Here is an 18,228-nt window from a genome sequence, read left to right on the forward strand (position 1 = left end):
CAAGCAAATCATGGAAACTGGCATATGAAGCAAACACAGTTACTATTTAACACAATGCACTTTAAGATAATGGTGGCTGAAAAATTCTGAGTGCCGAATTAGGGCAGTGGCAACTGCATGCCATGCCCCCAACCCAGCATTTTCCCAGCACAAGAAGAAGTGGCAGAAGGCTGCACCTTCTTGTGCCAGGAAAAAGATACCTCTGCCTGGTTTTTCTGGGCTTTGGCGGTATGTGCCGTTTAAACACTGCACCACCAAAACACCACTGCCGTGTGATTGCTTGGTGCAGCTTCACAACATGTTCCTAGCATCTTGGGGCAAGCTCTTTTTGCCAGCCTGTATCTAGTTTGTTAACTTTACATAAAACATTTTTCAAAAGAGTTTCATGGCTGTTTTGATTACTTTACAAACCACACACAAAGGACTGGTAGAATAAACCAAATTTTAAGGGTAAATCTTGTAACTGTTTATGGTAGGCACACAGCTAAAACTTCTATTTAAGTCAGAGAAAATGTATTCTTGCATATTTAGTACAGAAGTTCTTATTCTTTCCATGAGACTGGTCTTCCTAGTTTTCACTCACCGTCCTTTAGAGAACATCTTCCACCCCTTCAAGCTGTGGAATTCCAAAGAGCAGCAATGGTTTGGGTAGATTCAGAAGCAACACTTGCATAGACAAACAAACATAAAATGAGGGGAGGGAAAGGCTTGCATCATGGGCTGTGTCATAGTTGTCTGTTCCTTCATAAGTTCTAAGCATAGTACTTATGAAGAAAATAATACACCCCAAGAACCTGCTGCATAATAAACCAGCCCAATTAAAAAAAAATTAAGAACCAGTTTACTGGATCAGATCTAAGTTCCATCCAATCCAGTATTCTGTTTCACTAGGTGGCCAATCAGCTGCCTCTGGGAAGCTCACAAGCAGGGCATGAAAAGATATACTTTATATACTTGACTATAAAATGACCTCATGTATATGTCAAGGGCAGGGTTTGGGGCCAAAATTATGTATTTTGATATGACCCATGGATAAGTCAAGAGTAAAACCTGGGGGCATGCTACAAAGGGTCTAAATGATGACGCAAAGAAAAATAATGCCAAAGCACTTACAAAATTCTGACAGGCATAATTGTTTGGGCTTACCCTAAAGGCTGGATGGTTTGGGGGGGGGGGGGAGTCAGTGCTTCCAGGACATCAGGGGATGGTTCTCTTTTTATAAGAGTCAAAGTACAGTATTTACATTGATCCATGGATAAGTCGACCCAGGTTTTGGGATCATTGTTTTGACTAAAATTTCTAGACATATAGTGTACATGAGTATATACAAGTATTCCTCTTCTCTTATTCCTTCCACAACAAGTGGTCTTTGAAAGTATATCACCTCTGAATCTAAAAGACTGCATATAACCATCAAGACTATACCACTGTATTTCCAAACTTGGTCTGACAGTAGTGGTATTTGTGATCTTTCAGTGAAGTCTTTCCTGTTTTTATTAACTGGATAGGTACCTTAGCTAGTGATGCTGTTGTCCAAGTCAACAGTTTTCTTACTGTGATGATCTTACCATGGACACATCTATGAAGATTTCATGGGGTATATGAAAAAAACATAGTTTCAAGTTCTTGAAAATAACCCGTGTGTCATTTTAATATATCAAAATGAACTGCAGTTACCACAACAACAAAATTTCCATGCTACTTTAAATACTGGTGTTGACGTTACACAGCCATTCAAAAGCAAAACACATAATAAAACTTGTTTCAAGTTAAAAATCAAGTTTTGGAGAAATTAATGAATAGCATACATGGGACACATGAATAAACTTGTTTATTTTAGGTAATAATTCAAGTAGGCTTAATATATGTCACAAATTAAACCGTATTACAAGTACATAAGGTATCATTTTTACAAATTTATATCCTTCCTCATAGGTTTAGGATTGCTTTTAAAACCATGACTTACCTTGGAGTAGAACCTAGAAAAAGTTCTTTAAATATTTTTTTCAGGAACTACATAGATATTAACTAAAGGAGACCATACTGTAATCAACCAAATACAGACTTGGTTGAAATAAATTTGGAGAAATATACAGACTCAAATGCTTATTATTCCGGGTACTTTATGGTTTTAAAATCTAATCATTTGTTTAACTAGTCGTATGTCATAAGGCAATTTACAGTGTTATTAAACAAAAGGGATGACATTTAATGCCAATATCCCAAACCTGGAGCATACTGCTGGTTTATAATACTTTGCAATCCATTTTGTAACCTAGCTGAACTGCTATCAATTAATTTAAAACTGTTTCATTCCAGTAATTTCAGCAGAATTAAAATAAGTTATTTATTGTGGCATAAATTGCTGTAAACAAATCTGTCCAATTGGATTGGTTCATTTTCCACATTTCAAAAACCATTAAATAATATGTACACACATACAGTTCTTGTCCACATGATTTTGACATGCAGTTCCAAAACCAAAATTTATCTTTCATAATTTAGACAAAATGTGACTAATGTCAGGTGAAAATAATATAACAGCATTTTACTTTAATTAATACTACTGTCAGATTGTGAAAACTCAAAATCTCACTAACCCAATAAACACATACTTCAGGAAATAGTACAGGACATTATGAATCCAGAAATTCCATTGCATTAGGGGAATGAGCTTTTGACTGTGTAAAAGTGAGTATAATCCATAGCCTTATCTGTGTCCTTCTGAAAACTGACTTCAAAGACACTTCAGAAGCCTCAGAGCTGCAGACTGAAAGAGGAAGGAAGAGAAGAAAAGAGACTGGCACTCTCTCCTTCCACTTGGACAGCAGGCTTTTTGGATCCAACCAATGCCGCTGACTGAAATGCCTTTTTCCTCAGCTCATTACATTAATAAGTAATTACACAATGACTAATAAATGCTGATCCCTTTTAACACATAACAGACTTCTGAAACAAGATTTACACCTATCATATTTCATGCTATACATTTTCACAATTTGGAAAAAAACGGTAGGCCTTCATACATATCAGCTTTTAATCTCATCCAGTCATTCAGTCTCTGCAAAGTAGTTTTTTCCTGTGTTAATATTTTGGCAGCTTTTTTCAGTTTTTCTTCATTTCTTTCTAAATAACGGATGCCATCTGTCTGCAACTGATTAAGCTTTTCTCTACGATTTTCATCCAAAGCTATATCTTCATTCATCAGAGGATTAAATCTGAAGTAGGTGTCTGGAGGTAGAAGGGCATCCAGCATAGTATGGATCTCTAGTTTTAAGAGAGAAACAGAAAGAGCCCAACATTAGTTTGGGAAGACATGTGCATTTATGTAAACAGAAGCTATTCTTTAACTGAGGACAATGAGGGGGTTTAAGATTAAGGCTTTCTAGATTAGGTACATTTGAAGACAGAAGGTGACATCATGTTGGGAATTCCAATATAAGAAAATAGGCAGTATTATTCAAAAGGAGGCTAATGATGCACATCTGAATGATATAACTGTATGAAAAGAATGTGTGGATGTGGATGTATACAGTATATAATGATGGCAGATTTTGGTGGGGCAGCCAGGCTCAAAACATTTTTATGCAAAGAGAGAGGAATGCCGAAGCATATAAGAATCTAATATTGGTTCTGTATCCCTTATCCAAAATGCTTGGGATCACAAGCATTTCAAAGTTGGGATCCCCCCCCCCCCCAGATTTTGGGATACACTTGTAGTATAATATGTATCAGTACTGCTTTTGCAAAGCTGGAGAGAGATGTGAGGATCTGTGAAATGGCAGGAGGTGTGGAACTACACAAGGCATTATGTTTGGATTCCCACCATTTCACAAATCTTCAATCCCTCTCAAGCCTTGCATCTTTTTGCTGCCCTTTGCCTTCGAGGTGGCAGCTGTGGTGTTCCTGCTCATTCATCTCTCTTCTCTCAATCTCTCTCTTATGCCTTGTTCATCTCTCTGATGGACTGAGACACAAGGAGGAGTGCTGCAGCTGCCACTTTGAAGGCAGAGGTGGGTGGCTGGTGGCAAGACGTTTTACTTTTTGGAGGATTTTGGACTTCCAGATTAGGGGTACTCAACCTGTATATGGATTTAAAGAGAGGTGTTAACATATCTGCTATTACAAGAAAGATAAATGATTTAAATATTGGAGTTTTAAATACAGAGAAGATAAAGTTCAGTGATGTAATAAAGACAAGGCTTGCAGAATTGAAGGTCTACATCTCCCACATTGTTTGTGTTATCTGACCATCTATGTTCCATCAAGTCACCTGTTGACTTGTGGTGACCCCATGATTTCCATAAGGTATTCTTAGGCAAGGATTACTCAGAGGTGGTTTTGCCATTTCCTTCCTCTGAAATATGCCCATCAGCACCTAGAATTCCTTGGCACTCTCCCACCCAAGTCCTAACCAGGTTGGCTTTGCTGAGCCGCCAAAAGCAGATGGGATCTGATGCCTTCAGCATATCTAGGAATATGGATTTTCCCAGTAACAACAAGATATTGCAAGATATTCCTGCTATACGCAGCTTTGTGTTGATTAGGCAATTAAGTCGAGCTAAAGACCTTCACTCCCTCACTAAAGACTTGCTCTTGGCAGATATGAAAACTGCTAGAATGGTTTGTTGACCTAGAAATAACGTTTTTCTCCTGTGTGTTGGGAAAAACTCCAGGAGAATCTTAAGTTGGTGATCTGATGTGGTTTGGGGGAATATTGTGCCAAATCCTCCCCTTTTTCTTGTTTTTTATGGTTTGTCTAGCTATAGTATAATAGGCTATCCATTACAGTGTCTTTTGCCAACCCACTATTATAAAACTGTCACTGGTTTTAAAGTTGGACGTTATGCTATATCCTGCTGCTCTTTTGTGTATGTGCAAGATGCAATGTAGAAAGCAAAACCTGAAGAAAAAACTAGACAATGGTCTTCAATGAAATTTGAAATCACAGTGGGACATCCTAAAAGTCCCAGCAAACTGAGGGTGTGGGCAAAGTAGAAGAAATGGCAGGTGAAGCAACATCTTGCTTTGCCCTTTAAAAAACGATCAACACCTACAAAGCTATCCATGTTTTCACTGTCTCATTTTTCGGCTTTTTATTTATTTTTGCCACTCTTCTGATGTTCCTTTAAATCAAGAATTAACAAATTGCTGCTAACTGGGAAAAACATGTCTGACAGATCTATCCTACTTATTATCTCCCATGTCTTACTTGCAAGCCCACTCAAAGCTTGCATTTCTTTCACTTCCACCCACTCATCATTTATTTCTATTTGAAAGTTCTCAGAGTGGCTCAGCCACAGCTTAAACCACTCAGGTTGGCAATAAGGCAGTGCTTTTAAAACTACTGCACCTTGTTTTAAGTAGAAATCTGGGAATGGTGGGTGCAATTTAATGAGCAAAAGGAACAAGCCAGTTAGTGAACAAATCCACTGTTTCCCTCCTGTAGTCCCTCATCCCAGAATGAGCATTCCCATTTCATGGGCTTCTTGCTTTTAAAATTAGTTCTCTCAACCATTTTCTTTATGCCTCCGAAAGGCTGTATTCAGAAAAACAGATGCATTTTCCATTATTATATATGGTTTGACCTCATTCACCACTCTGTTTTTCCTTCCTTAAACATTATGCTCATCTTTGCTTTCCTTCCCCACAATGAAATAGGCAACTTTCTATATATTAAAGTGAGACACGAAATTGCATCTGTAAGTTTTAAAAAGAAAATATCATCTCAGCTAAGGTTACTAGAAAACAGGGTTAAAGTCATAGAGGGGGCATTTTTCTTTTCCTGCTCTGAGCCTGAAAAACAGCTGGTATTTATACTGGGAGGAAATCCCTGATCAGCACCAACAGGGGGATTTCTTTCCAATATAAGTAGTAGCTTTAAAGGAATTTTCCTCACGTTTGTATTAGAACAGGAAAATATTTTCTTCAACATCCCTTCTGCAATTCTAGTAATTATCATTACTCTTGGCTGATGCTACTTGCATTTTTCTTTTTAAAAATCTGCAAGTTGTAATCTTCATAACAAACAGGGAAAGTGAAGAGGAGATTAATGTGAAGTAACACTGTGGTAAGAGGCAATTTACTGGTGATATAATATTGGGTCAGCAAGGAATGGAAAGACCAACCACAGAACCTTGGCAATGGGGTCATTTTGAGATCTTAACCACACTACCTCAGCAAAAGGCCTTCTTGGGAGGGATGACCCAAGTGAAGCAAAGGAAAAATGTCTATCCTTATTGTTAGGGTGAAGAAGTCTCTCTCCCAAATATAATTACTTATGCACATTCAGATTCTGGCAGTAGCTACATCAATCTGCACAGACTCTGTCAGTGTTAGTTATATGTGAGCTATTGATTGCAGTCAATCAACAAACCCTTCAAGAAATAATTTTCTAAACTTATATTAATACAACTCCTGATTATCTACTTATTTCTACACTGGGGAAAAAGACAGAAACCTACACAAAAGTAGTATCTTCTCCCATTTTGCATATTCATTACTAGTACTATCAATACCCAGACCTTTAACAGTTGTTACCTGATTACTATAATGCTCATTTCAGCATTTCTCTGGAATTTCAAAGAGAGTAGCTATCTTGAGAATTAAAGCTTTGTATCCTTAACACCTCATCAGCATTATGGCCACACTTTTCAGATGTGATGCATTCATCAATCAAAGAGAGCTTACTAATAGCATAATCAAGGTACAGTCTCAAGCAGTTAATTTAAATTCATATCTGGCAAGCTTTATCATGAGCTGCCAGTACAATCCTTGTTCACCACATATCTAACATATTAGTCAGACCAAATGGCTACATTTTAAATATATCATAAACAAAGACTGGTTTTAAACAATGTATTTTAATTCTTTTTTATGCTGGCACTGTATGTGAACTAAACCCAAAATCCTCACATGGATGACCAGAGATAGGGATTAACAAAATAATCCCAATTTGAACAAACGTTATGAAACATGTCCTTGACGGAAACAGAATGTCCTTTCGTGATGTTATTACTGGTAAACCACATTTATTCATATCTCAATATAGCATCTGCTATGCTGTGCCAAATCACAAAACCTTTACCCCAAGACCCCCAAAGAGTTATAAATGTTTGTGCATAGGAGAAAATGTTAATTACTAGTTACTAACCTTCAGTATCAGTAGCACTGCTGATGACATTAGTCAATTTAGCTTTCAAACTTGTGTAAGTGACATGGGTTTTCCCTTCGCTGTCATATCGGCCAGTTCCTAGGGATACAACACACTGCAGTGGCACATTTGGCCAAAGACATTTGCACTCATGCACTGCTAAAGCTGTAGGATTATTTAACAGCAGCCCTCCATCCTGTGAATCAAAACAAACCATCATTCATAAATACACTGCTAAAATATTACAAGATGAAGTTTTATTCACTGACGAAAAATTTACCATTGTCATATACACTGTATCCAGCACTGTATAATGATGACAACAACAACCATTGCAATTATAAAGCATAGATGAAACACAATCATTAATAGGCCCTGCTCTAAAAATAAAACTGACAAGAGCTGGTAAATCATCAAAGGCTGGGGAGAATAAAAGAGTTTTTGCTATGTGTTTAATCTGCAACAGCCTGTGCATGTTTTGTTTCTGGGGCAAGTTTATACTTGAGACAGTGGGTGCCATTACAGAAAAGGCCCTCTTCCTGACTGTTGCTTGCTGACCATTTGAAGGATGCAACACAAACATGAATATGATATGGAAAGTATCTCCCAGGTATTCACAGTTAAAGTTGTTTAGAGCCATGTACGTTCATGCTGTAAACTTAAACCCGTCTGGCAACTAATCAGTTCTTTCAACAATAGTATCATGTGGTGAAAGCGAGAGGCATCATACAATTTTGTCGCCATTACATTCTGCACTAGCTGGAACTTCTGGACCATGCGGAGAATACATTTTAATGGTTAAGATGGGGTCACCAGTGCCTAGATTACTGTGAATAAACTATCCCTGTCAAGAATAGCTGTAAGAAGCAGCCACTAGAGTTCTAGTGACAGTGACATTACTATAAGCAGTTCTCTTAAATCACATTTAAATATATCATAAACAAAGACTGGTTTTAAACAATGTATTTTAATTCTTTTTTATGCTGGCATTGTATGTGAACTAAACCCAAAATCCTCACATGGATGACCAGAGATAGGGAGAGGCAGGAAATAGAAATAAAAAATTTATTATTATTTATTCTCAATTTGTTTACCTCTTGACACCAAAAAGTAAATAACATGCTATGTCACAAATATCCCTTCTGCTTCTTTGAGATATAAACCAACAGTGTGAATGACAGTCAAAGAGAAGGTTGTTTTTACATACTGAATATGTACAGGAACCTGCAGCAGAGCCAGTTTTCAGCCCCTACATCACTTGAGAATAGCAAACTTCCAATTACAACTTGGGAGATTCTGATAATGTCCATGTTTGGGAGGGTTAAGAGTGAGTAAAAAGATAAAATATCACTCTAGGGCAGGCAGTTTGCTATTATTCTGGCATCTGGGGACAGAAATATCCCTCTCCCCAAATGGTACAAAATGGGGGTACAGGACTTCACACAAAATCCCTGAGGCCTGCACACAGCCCACGGACAGTTTCCCACTTCTAGTCTAGTAGCATAGATACTAAATGTCATTATTAGCACTATTCCAGAAGTTCTCTTCTACTGTGTGGGAAATTTCTATCTAAATATATGTTGTATATTAACTGGAAATAGTCACTGTGCAAATAAATAAATAAGATTCACAAATTACTTATCTTGATCCAAACCTCTTGGATACAAGCCCCAGGAAAACAGAACAGCTGTAACTTTAGAGGACAACAAAAAATTTGAAGATAGTCGCCATTCAGAAAAGCAGAAGTGAGTACAAGGGAACCTGGAAGTATTTAGCACTCTGGCTTGTTTCCCTCCCAATAAGGCAGAGAAAGAACCCACAACTTGTTATAGGGTTTCTTGGCCTAGCTTGTTTGGAAATGCGGGAACAAGCCAGGCCACAGGCTGCTGCTGGGTCCAAACACAATAAACTACATGGAAAATTTCCTAGGTGGTTTAGGGTTTCTGTTGCAATGCAGACATTCAATATGCACCAGCATGCTGCTTGTACTCAACCAATATTCCCATAGTTCCCCACTTTACTTCTATGTCCAAATATGACCACTGGTCAGAGTACACTGAATAGGTGTATGTGCACATTTTGCAAGTTACAAATACAATGCAGCCCTCGGTATCCACGGGGGATCTGATCTGGAACAGAAACACACACCCCGCAGATACCAAAATCTGTGGATGCTCAAGTCTGTCCACGAAGGAAGGAGGGACAGATGGAAAAAAGGGTAAGAAACTGGCTAGTGTGCTCTTTTTCTCCTTTCCTCCCGTCTGTGAACTGCTTTGGGCTGGGTCGGGAGAAAGGGAGGGGCGAAAGGAGGAGAAGAGGGAGGGAGCAGTTCTTCCTGCCCCAAGATGGAGGATGAGGAGGTGCCACTTCTCCAGTCCCAGAGTGGCAATTGTATCAGCATCATCCACAACGCTCCATCTGTGGGCTCCTCCACAGCCCCAGGTCTGCTCAAAAGTGCCAACAGCATGGCACGGCATGGCACAGCTAGCAGCATCAGGCCAGGCCAGACTGCACAACCCCCGGGGGAGTGGCTGAAAAGGAGGAGGCGATAGCAGAGCCCCTGAAGATTATTATTATTATTAACTTTTATTTATAAAGCGCTGTAAATTTACACAGCGCTGTACACAAAATTTTTTAGTCAGACGGTTCCCTGCCCTCAGGCTTACAATCTAAAAGACACGACACAAAAGGAGAAGGGAGTGGTGGTGGGGAATAGGATCAGGTCCAGCAGATCTTCTTCACCTCCGAGGCCTGGACCAAAGCAGATGGACTGGAGGAAGGGCTTGGCTTCTTGATGGATGGTTAAAAGGAGGGTTCCTGGGTCAGAGAGGGGCTCACCTCTGGGAATGCTTCTCTAAAAAATATAGTCTTTAATTCAGTTTTGAAACTGGGTAGAGAAGTGATGAGGTGTGCATGTGGGGGAAGAAGGTTCCAGGAGTAAGGGGCAGCAAGTGAGAAGGGACGAATTCGGGAGGGGGCAGTGGTAGTCCTACACTGTGACAAGAGACCTTGACTACCAGAGCAGAGTATGGTAAGATGGAGGAAGCGACGTGGTGTGGCGTGGCTAGCAGCACAAGACCAGACTGCACAGCCACTGAGGAGTGCCACTAGCAGCACTGGGCCAGGCCAGGATGCATGGCCACTGAGGGAGCCAGCAGAGAAGCGCTCCTTCTTCTCTGGGGGAGTGCCACCTAAGAGGAGGCGGCAGAGGAAGTGGCTGCAGTGGGGGAGGAGGCAGAGGGAGGGGTGATGGAGCTGCTCCAAGAGTGAAAAACTTAGGCAGGTTTGCAGCTCATGGTGCTTGCCGTAAGGAAAGGCGGGGAGGGGGGACAGACAGGGCCTGGACTTCCACTGTCCCTAATGGCGGTGTGGCCACGGGTATGCACGACCAGTGGGGACAATGCGGACCTGCCCTCTATGGATGCTTAAATCAGTGGAGAGCAAGTCCGAGGATACAGAGGACCCACCGTATTCATCTCAAAGTCTATGAGTAATTCCCTACTGGAGAACTGGTCAGATGTAGAACCATTATTGAAGAACCATCATAGCATACACAACCCAGGGAAAGTCTGGTGTTAAATAAAGCAAATGCAGCTGTGGGGAACATTAAATCCTTACTCATCTGCTTCATTGAATAGAAAAGGCCTTTTAAAAGGAAACATGTCGCTCACAACACAATACAGTACTGTAGAGGTGAGAAAAATGACTTCTGAACCTTTGCTGGAAAAAAGGCTATTGTCTGCTTGCCTTTTCTAATCTATCTAATCTTTGCTGTTACATTTCAAATTGATCTCCTGCTATCAGGAGATTAGAAGTAACTGTTTACAGAATGAACTGCACTAGAAATCTACTGACATTTGAGGAGAAAATGACAAATACAGCCAGCTGCAGGAAGTGTGCTCCATTTTTTTTATTGGCATGTGGACCACTTATTACTTGGCACTTTTAATATTTAAGACCAACTTCAATTTCAGTGGTACACAAAGTGTTGTGTTTTGCCTAGTGTTAAGAAACCCCTCTTCGAATTTTAAATTCATCTCATCCCAAGTACATCCAAATCACATTTATACTTCCAACTATAGTGAATTCTTTATTTAAAAAAACAGAAACTCTTTTCTACCACAGCTGCAGTAGATAAAATAAGGATACAAATCATTGGCTCAAAAGAAAGTCCTTTCACTGAGCTTTTAATACAATCTACAAAAGCTTTTTGAACTCTTCATGGACCAAACAGTATACTGTGCCTTCTGCAGAAGTAAGAAAAACAGTAGCCTCTTAGTACTTATTTTATAATTTTGGCTATTTTATAATTTTGGCTGAGATTTACCTCAGCTCCACATAGAAAACAGTCTGTTGCTCTATTAATAAACCCATTGACTGGAGTTTCAAACATTAATTTTAAAGCTGAAGATAGTAAATATAAATGGCATATAGTGGAAGCCAGAAACATTGCTTAAACTAGACTCTAAAAACTTAAAGTCAAGGGCAAAAGAGGACCATGCAACTCATATTAACTAACAGTTTCAGGTGAGGAAAATGGTGCAGTTCCCATAATCTCTCACTCTTGGCTACGCTGATGGGTGTTATTATGGTCCCCATTCTTGGCTTAAGAGTATGATTCATGTGCCCAAACAGATTCACAAGTAGTCATTCCACCTATTTTTTAAATTAAATTAAGATGTTTTTACAAACAATATACACTTTAAGAAAAATAAATCAAAATCCCCTTCTTCCCCACCTATTTCCCCCCACCCACCTATTTTCCCTTCCCTACGTGTTTCCCCCTAGACCTCTTCCCACATGGGACTTCCAGAGAACTATGTCTTTAAAGGTGTGATTTGTTCTTGTCCTATTATCCACTTCGGTTAATATCACAAATTAAATTTCAAATAATCCTCAAACTTAATGCTTAACAGAGTTTCTTTAGAAACTGGAAACTAAATTATCTAACAAAGTCTTCTCTCATATTTTGTTCTACGGGTTTCTAGTTTATACAGCTCTGATTTCACCTATTCATTTTAAATTGAGGGTAGGAATTGTGTATCTTTGAAGATGCTGTTGGATCACGAGTTCCAGTAGCCCCAAGCAGCATAGCTAAAGGTGTGGAATGTTGGAAGTTGTGGTCCAATAATATAGGAAAGACCTCATGGTTGCCACCCCATTTTAATCAAAGGGCATAAGTTAAATTTTGGATTTGGTTATTTTCATTTTCCTTCTTCAGTTTTATATTCCCTCTAACATTTATACAATACACTCTAGTTATCCTAAACCTTAGTTCCATTTCATAAAGGCTTTTTATGCCCACACACCCTCCCTTTTCCTCATCCTCTATCTGGAAGGCTTTTCTTTTTAAGCATTACTGGCATTGGTAGGATGATGATGGTGGGCGGCAGCACATTTGCAGTAAATAATATAATAAAGAAAGAAAGCTTGAATTGGAAAAAAGCAGGAATCTACTCTAGCATTCCACTGTAGCAGTGTCTCTCTGCCTGGAAAAGGTGAAGTAAATAGTATCTGCCTCAAGAATCCCTTACTGATTATGCATGAGCAGCAAAACAGATCAACCTGTCTCATCAACTAAGTCCAGCTTATTTATTTATTTTTAAAAAAAACACCAGACTAAAACTTTGGCCACCAAATGAAAATCATAACAGAAGTGGTTGGTAAAAGAAAATATCATTTTTGGATGCATTTTGGACAAAGCGTCCAAGTGATTTCAAAGATTCAAAATGTTTGTGTTAACTTATGGAACAATTAACTGATCTGATTTGCATTACACATTTGCTCAGTTTTTGGATAAAAAGTTTGCTGAACAACCACTCAAATTTCAACAAATTTCTGTAATGAGATGTTTTTCATAAACAAATGGCAGAAGATCTGACATTAATAAATAATCATATGCCCTAAAGCACAAAAAGTTCAGAGAACTCACCTTTGGACATGTAACATATTGTGCAGTTTCTTGTGTTCTCTTTGCAAAATCTAATTACATCCTAAAGTGTGGAGTATACCCTTGAATATACCATTTCATCTAGATGTCAAGGGAATATTTGCCAAAACTTTTGGGTTGCTAAAAGACTGAAGATGAATGTAAATTTTCACAAGCTGACCAGCATTAGGACTTCCTAAACATTAAATATTACATCCTTAGATACTTACATCATGTACAGGAAAACTATCTATGAAGACCCTTCACTTCAAAATGAATAATCTGTTAACAAACATCCACATGAAGTGTATGCACAAGTCTTGGGCTTTACTGAACTGTGTGGCAACTGGCCAAAACTGACAAGCACTTCATTCCACTTATTCTCCTGTCACTTCTGATGTTGCCTTTCCTTGCCCCCTATTTTGTCTTCTCTGTTCTTTATTCTTATTCTCTTATTCCAACTTTTGTGTTTCTTTCTCCAGTACTCCCTAAATATAACATGAGCCACCCCAACTTCTCTTTGTAGTCTTGCATTCTTACATTCATCCCATGCCCTGCTGTTGCCATCAGCCCACTGGGAACAGTTAAAAGATTTAATCTCTTCTATGCTACTACTGACTTGAAATTACCTTCAAATCTAACCGATCAACCAAAAAGAAGAAAGAAAGGTGGGGGAGGGGGAAGAAATCAGATAAATTATTTGACAGTTACAACAATGGTACCATACAGCTTTGAACTCCAGGGACTTTCTTGTATTAAAAGTATCTGCTTAGTTTTAGATTAAACTAAATGTCAGACAGGCAACTGCCAAAGGAAATTATCTACACCACTTGTTTTAAAAGAGTCCATTTTTAAAAGTGTGTAGGAAACATGTTACAGGGCAGAAGACTGCCACTGGTAACTTAGCTTTGATTATTTCTTACAAGCTCAAGAAAAGCTCTCTCTCTCTCTATAAAAGAAATCCTACTTTATATGCTTTACTCAAAAGCAGCATATGATAGCATGGGGGTGAAAAAGACAGGAGCCTTCCTTTGAGGTAAGCTCCAATAAAAGTAACCCATTAAAGATACTGATAATCAGCTCTGCTCAACTTTGTTCCTTTTATACATATCATATTTTCCTTTCCTTTTTGTGAAGCACTGAAGATTTCCCCATTGTTCATGGTGAATGTCAGGAGGCAATAACACAAATAATGCATGCAATTTGCTAATTCCTATTCTTCCTGAAATTTAACAATTCAGTATCTAGTCTGGGGCAAATGGTAACATTTTTAAGAATGCTTGACAGCTTCCAGGGTGCATGGCCTTGAGAAAATGGCTATGGTCCACAAGAATCAAGGGAAAAAATGCACTCATTCTTATTAGAAGGGGCTCCTAAATTAGATTTTAAGACTCTTGTTTCTTATTTTTAGCAGTAGTTCACATTTAAAATTCCTGATATCATACAACAAATGGGGTAGAGTTTCAACAGTTGTCATACTGCACATGATGCTCCCTCTCTCTTTGTCCTGAACACAGGGTTTTGTTTTTTTCACTACAGCACAGTGAAGTTATGTGAACTGAATACCAGGGTACTGAAAGATGTGATTTAGCAAAGCCAATTCCGATACTTGGAGCTTGCTGCCTCCATAGCAACCACTTCACCTCATTGCCTGTGCAGACATGCTTTGCATTTCTAGTTCATTTTCACAGACTTGCTCTGTTGTTTACCTTCATTGTATTCGCAAAAAGAAGACTCTGAACTAGCACAAGAATGGAGACAATGAAGATCTGAATTGACAGTTTCCCTTGCAGATTTTGCCTTTTTTCCCTAAATTAAATTCAATGTTATTATATTAATGCTGCAAGTCTGTTCAATGCAGAAATATCTTTAACAAGAACTATATTCTAAAACAAATTATTTCCTACACCAAACTCAATGGATTTTGTATTTTTGCTAATGGAACTAAAGTAAGATTGAACACTAATAGTATAGACTTAATTTCAGTAAATATTGTGTAGTTTTCAAGTGTGGTTGCATAAGCAAGGTGGGTTATTGCTACTTTTGCATTTTTGATGGTAAGTTTGAGGAAGCTGTGTACTCCAGATGCCATTTGAATTTAACTCTCAGCATCCCTGACCACTGACTAAGTTGAATGTGTCTGACAGGACATTATCTGGCAGGACATCACGTAACTTGTGGTCTACTTGGACTCCTAGATCCCATGTGAAAGGGATCTAGGAGTTCAAGTAGAACACAAGTTGAACATGAGTCAACAGTGTGATGCATCAGCTTACAAGGCCAATGCAATTTTAGACTACATCAATAGAAGTATAGTGTCTAAATCAAAGGAAGTAATAGTGCCACTCTATTCTGCCTTGGTCAGGTCCCACCTGGAATACTGTGTCCAGTTCTCCCACAGTTCAAGAAGGATGAGGAGAAACTAGAGAGTGTCCAAAGGAGGGCAACTAAAATGGTGAAGGGTCTGGAAACCATGCTCTATAATGAACGACTTAGGGAGCTGGGGATGTTTAGACTAGAGAAGAGAATGTTAAGAGGTGATATGATAGCCCTGTTTAAATGTTTGAAGGGATGTCATATTGAGGTGGGAACAAGCTTGTTTTCTGCTGCTTCAGAGAACAGGACCCAGAACAATGGAAACAAGTTGCAGGAAAAGAGATTCCACCTAAACATTAGGAGTAACTTCCTGACAGTAAGGGCTGTTTGACAGTGGAACACACTCCCTCAGAGAGTGGAGGAGTCTCCCTCCTTGGAAGTCTTGAAACAGAGGCTGGATGGCCGTCTGTCACGTATGCTCTGATTGAGAGTTCCTGCATGGCAGGGGTTTGAACTGGATGGCCCTTGTGGTCTCTTCCAACTCTATGATCTGGAATGCACAGGTTTGCCAGCCCAGTTTAAAAAACATTACTATCACTACAGCTATTTTACGTTATAATGAAATGCTTTTTGAGACAGAATTAAAAGTCTTAGACTGCAGTAGGGGGAAAAGACAAGGACTGCACCTGATCCATTATCCCATCCTCCTTCAGCCTCTCCTTGCACCCTGTACTCTGGAAGACTACAGAACCTTCCAGAAGCCAGTCGAGGGCTACAGTGGTGAAAGGAAGAGAAGGGAAGAAATTTCTATTGCATGGGCCAGTGCATCATCAGATTGAGGGCACTAGAGAAGAATGTTTCATGTCCTTTTTAAACTGTGCAAATCCCAAACTCATACTTAGCTGTCTTATCTACATGGTAGATTCATTTACAGCTCCCTGACATTTACAAGTACCAAATCACTGTTCTAACACTTCTAAGATCTCTGGAAATCTAAACTGTCTTCTCTTTCATGTTTGAGGGCAGCAACAGTCACAAGAGAAGGGTGGGGAGTGAAAGTAAGACAGGATCACAATAAGTTCAAAGAGGAAAAAGAGGGGTGGTGGTCTTATAGGTAGTGATACTGTGTCTGGACTGGCAGCTGACTATGCCATCCAAATTAAACAGTTGCCCTCAGCATACTTTTATTCCCTGCTGTATCCCCATGCTAGAATTTAATACCATGGCAGCAAGGCATGGGACACATTCCTAGGAGAAAGCACTCTTGTCAAGTTCCAGGATTCATAACTAGCCTAGTCTGTTACTATCAGATGAAATCCAGCACCCTGAGCTCCATGCCACAAATAGAGGAAAGAGGGAGTTGCACCCTTTCCATACCTCATTCCCCAATTTTAAGCACAAAAGTCCATGTGACAAAAATGTCTCCTGTGCTTTGTTAAGCTCTAATGTTTTAAAATCAGCCTATACATGTGTGAATCTGGTACTATCACTCAAGCATGTGGGGGGGGGCAGTTAAAATGTGGCTTTAAAATGTACAAGAACTCAGGGTTTTTATTTTCATAATATGGAAACTACTATCTGTATATCACACCAGATATGGTCCATTAAGTGAGCAGCTGCACTCTGACAAGGAGAAGGTTGCATTGCTGATGTTGGTGGGAGAAGGCTACCAGCTCCAAGCTGCCATTTTCTCCGGTGCATGGTTTGGTCCTAGGTACTGAATTGGTCTGAGATAAGTGCCTTGGACAAATGTCTGTGCCACAGGGGAGTCTGAGCCATCTTTTCAAGCACCACTTGACTCTAAAGACCACCGTCCCCAAAGGAACTGGAGGAAATGATGGCTTGGAGCTATTGGCCTGTTACAGACAGCCAAAATAAAGCTGCTTCGAGTCACAGTGGAGGTATGGTGTTTCAATGATGCATGCGTCCTAAGAGTCCAGAAGCCACACCAAAGCCACACTCCAGTCCTGAAGGGCTGGAGCATGGCTTTGGCGCGACTTCTGGACTCTTAGGACGCATGCATCATTGAAACACCATACCTCCACTGTGACTCGAAGCAGCTTTATTTTGGCTGTCTGTAACAGGCCATTGTTACTCTTCCAGTTTCCACTGTTACTGATATTTCTTCCCTTTCCTCCCCATTACTTCTGCATCTGTGGCCACTTTCATCTCGCTACAGCTACTTTAGCTAGTGGCATAACTACACCTGTGGAACAAACACGATCAGGTTTTGGAGGAGAATTTCATGTATACATACTGGAAATAAAACCCCTACGTTTCAAAAAGGGTATTTTATGACATATTTTCAAACTGTCCTATTTTTTAGTTTCAATACAAAAGGTATGAAGGTGACAGAAACATCAGACTGAATACATACTGTCTGAAAGTGTTCACTGTTTGTAAGATGTTTTTCATTTACAGTTAGAATAAGTCTGTTTAACAGTTGACAGTGTGAACTTTGGATTATATGCCTTTCTGAAATATTTCAGATGCTGACTAAATATTGTTCATATGGTCTTTCAAACAGTGGCTTAATGAAATGACTACTGTTTTAAAAGAAATTCTAGCATGTTACAAAAGTGCTCAACATTTGCTTCCCTTATCAAACAAAAAAGAAATTATCTGGGGAGAAAGATCTCCAGTTCCTCCACTGCCAGGCTTACAAACATCACAGAGATAAAGGAAAACCTAGGTAACAGCACACTGGCAGTACTTCATGGTAAATTGACAAGTGTGATTTTTCACATGCTGGTAACCTTGACAGTAAGTGACAACAATCAGTATGAACATTGGTTTAGCAGTTTTAAGTTACCACATTTTCAAAAGAGGG

At 39.3% G+C, this 18,228-nt stretch overlaps 1 protein-coding gene across 3 annotated transcripts in view; it reads right to left on the bottom strand.

The window, feature by feature from the left end:
• Positions 1–1,814: 1,814 nt before the first annotated feature.
• The window catches only part of PNPLA8 (patatin like domain 8, phospholipase A2), a 42,753-nt gene continuing 26,339 nt past the window's right edge, over positions 1,815–18,228 (bottom strand). For all 3 annotated transcript variants that reach the window (XM_089524295.1, XM_089524296.1, XM_089524297.1), the window contains exons 9-10: positions 7,154–7,349; positions 1,815–3,267 (exon numbers count right to left, since the gene is read on the bottom strand). In XM_089524295.1, the coding sequence (XP_089380421.1) occupies positions 2,993–3,267; positions 7,154–7,349 (471 nt within the window). In that variant the 3' untranslated portion in view covers positions 1,815–2,992. The remainder of the gene's footprint in view (positions 3,268–7,153; positions 7,350–18,228) is intronic.

This window comes from Sceloporus occidentalis, unplaced genomic scaffold (assembly GCF_023333645.1).
Source record: "Sceloporus occidentalis isolate IW3139 unplaced genomic scaffold, rSceOcc1.0.p SCAF_5, whole genome shotgun sequence".
Classification (NCBI taxonomy): domain Eukaryota; kingdom Metazoa; phylum Chordata; class Lepidosauria; order Squamata; family Phrynosomatidae; genus Sceloporus; species Sceloporus occidentalis.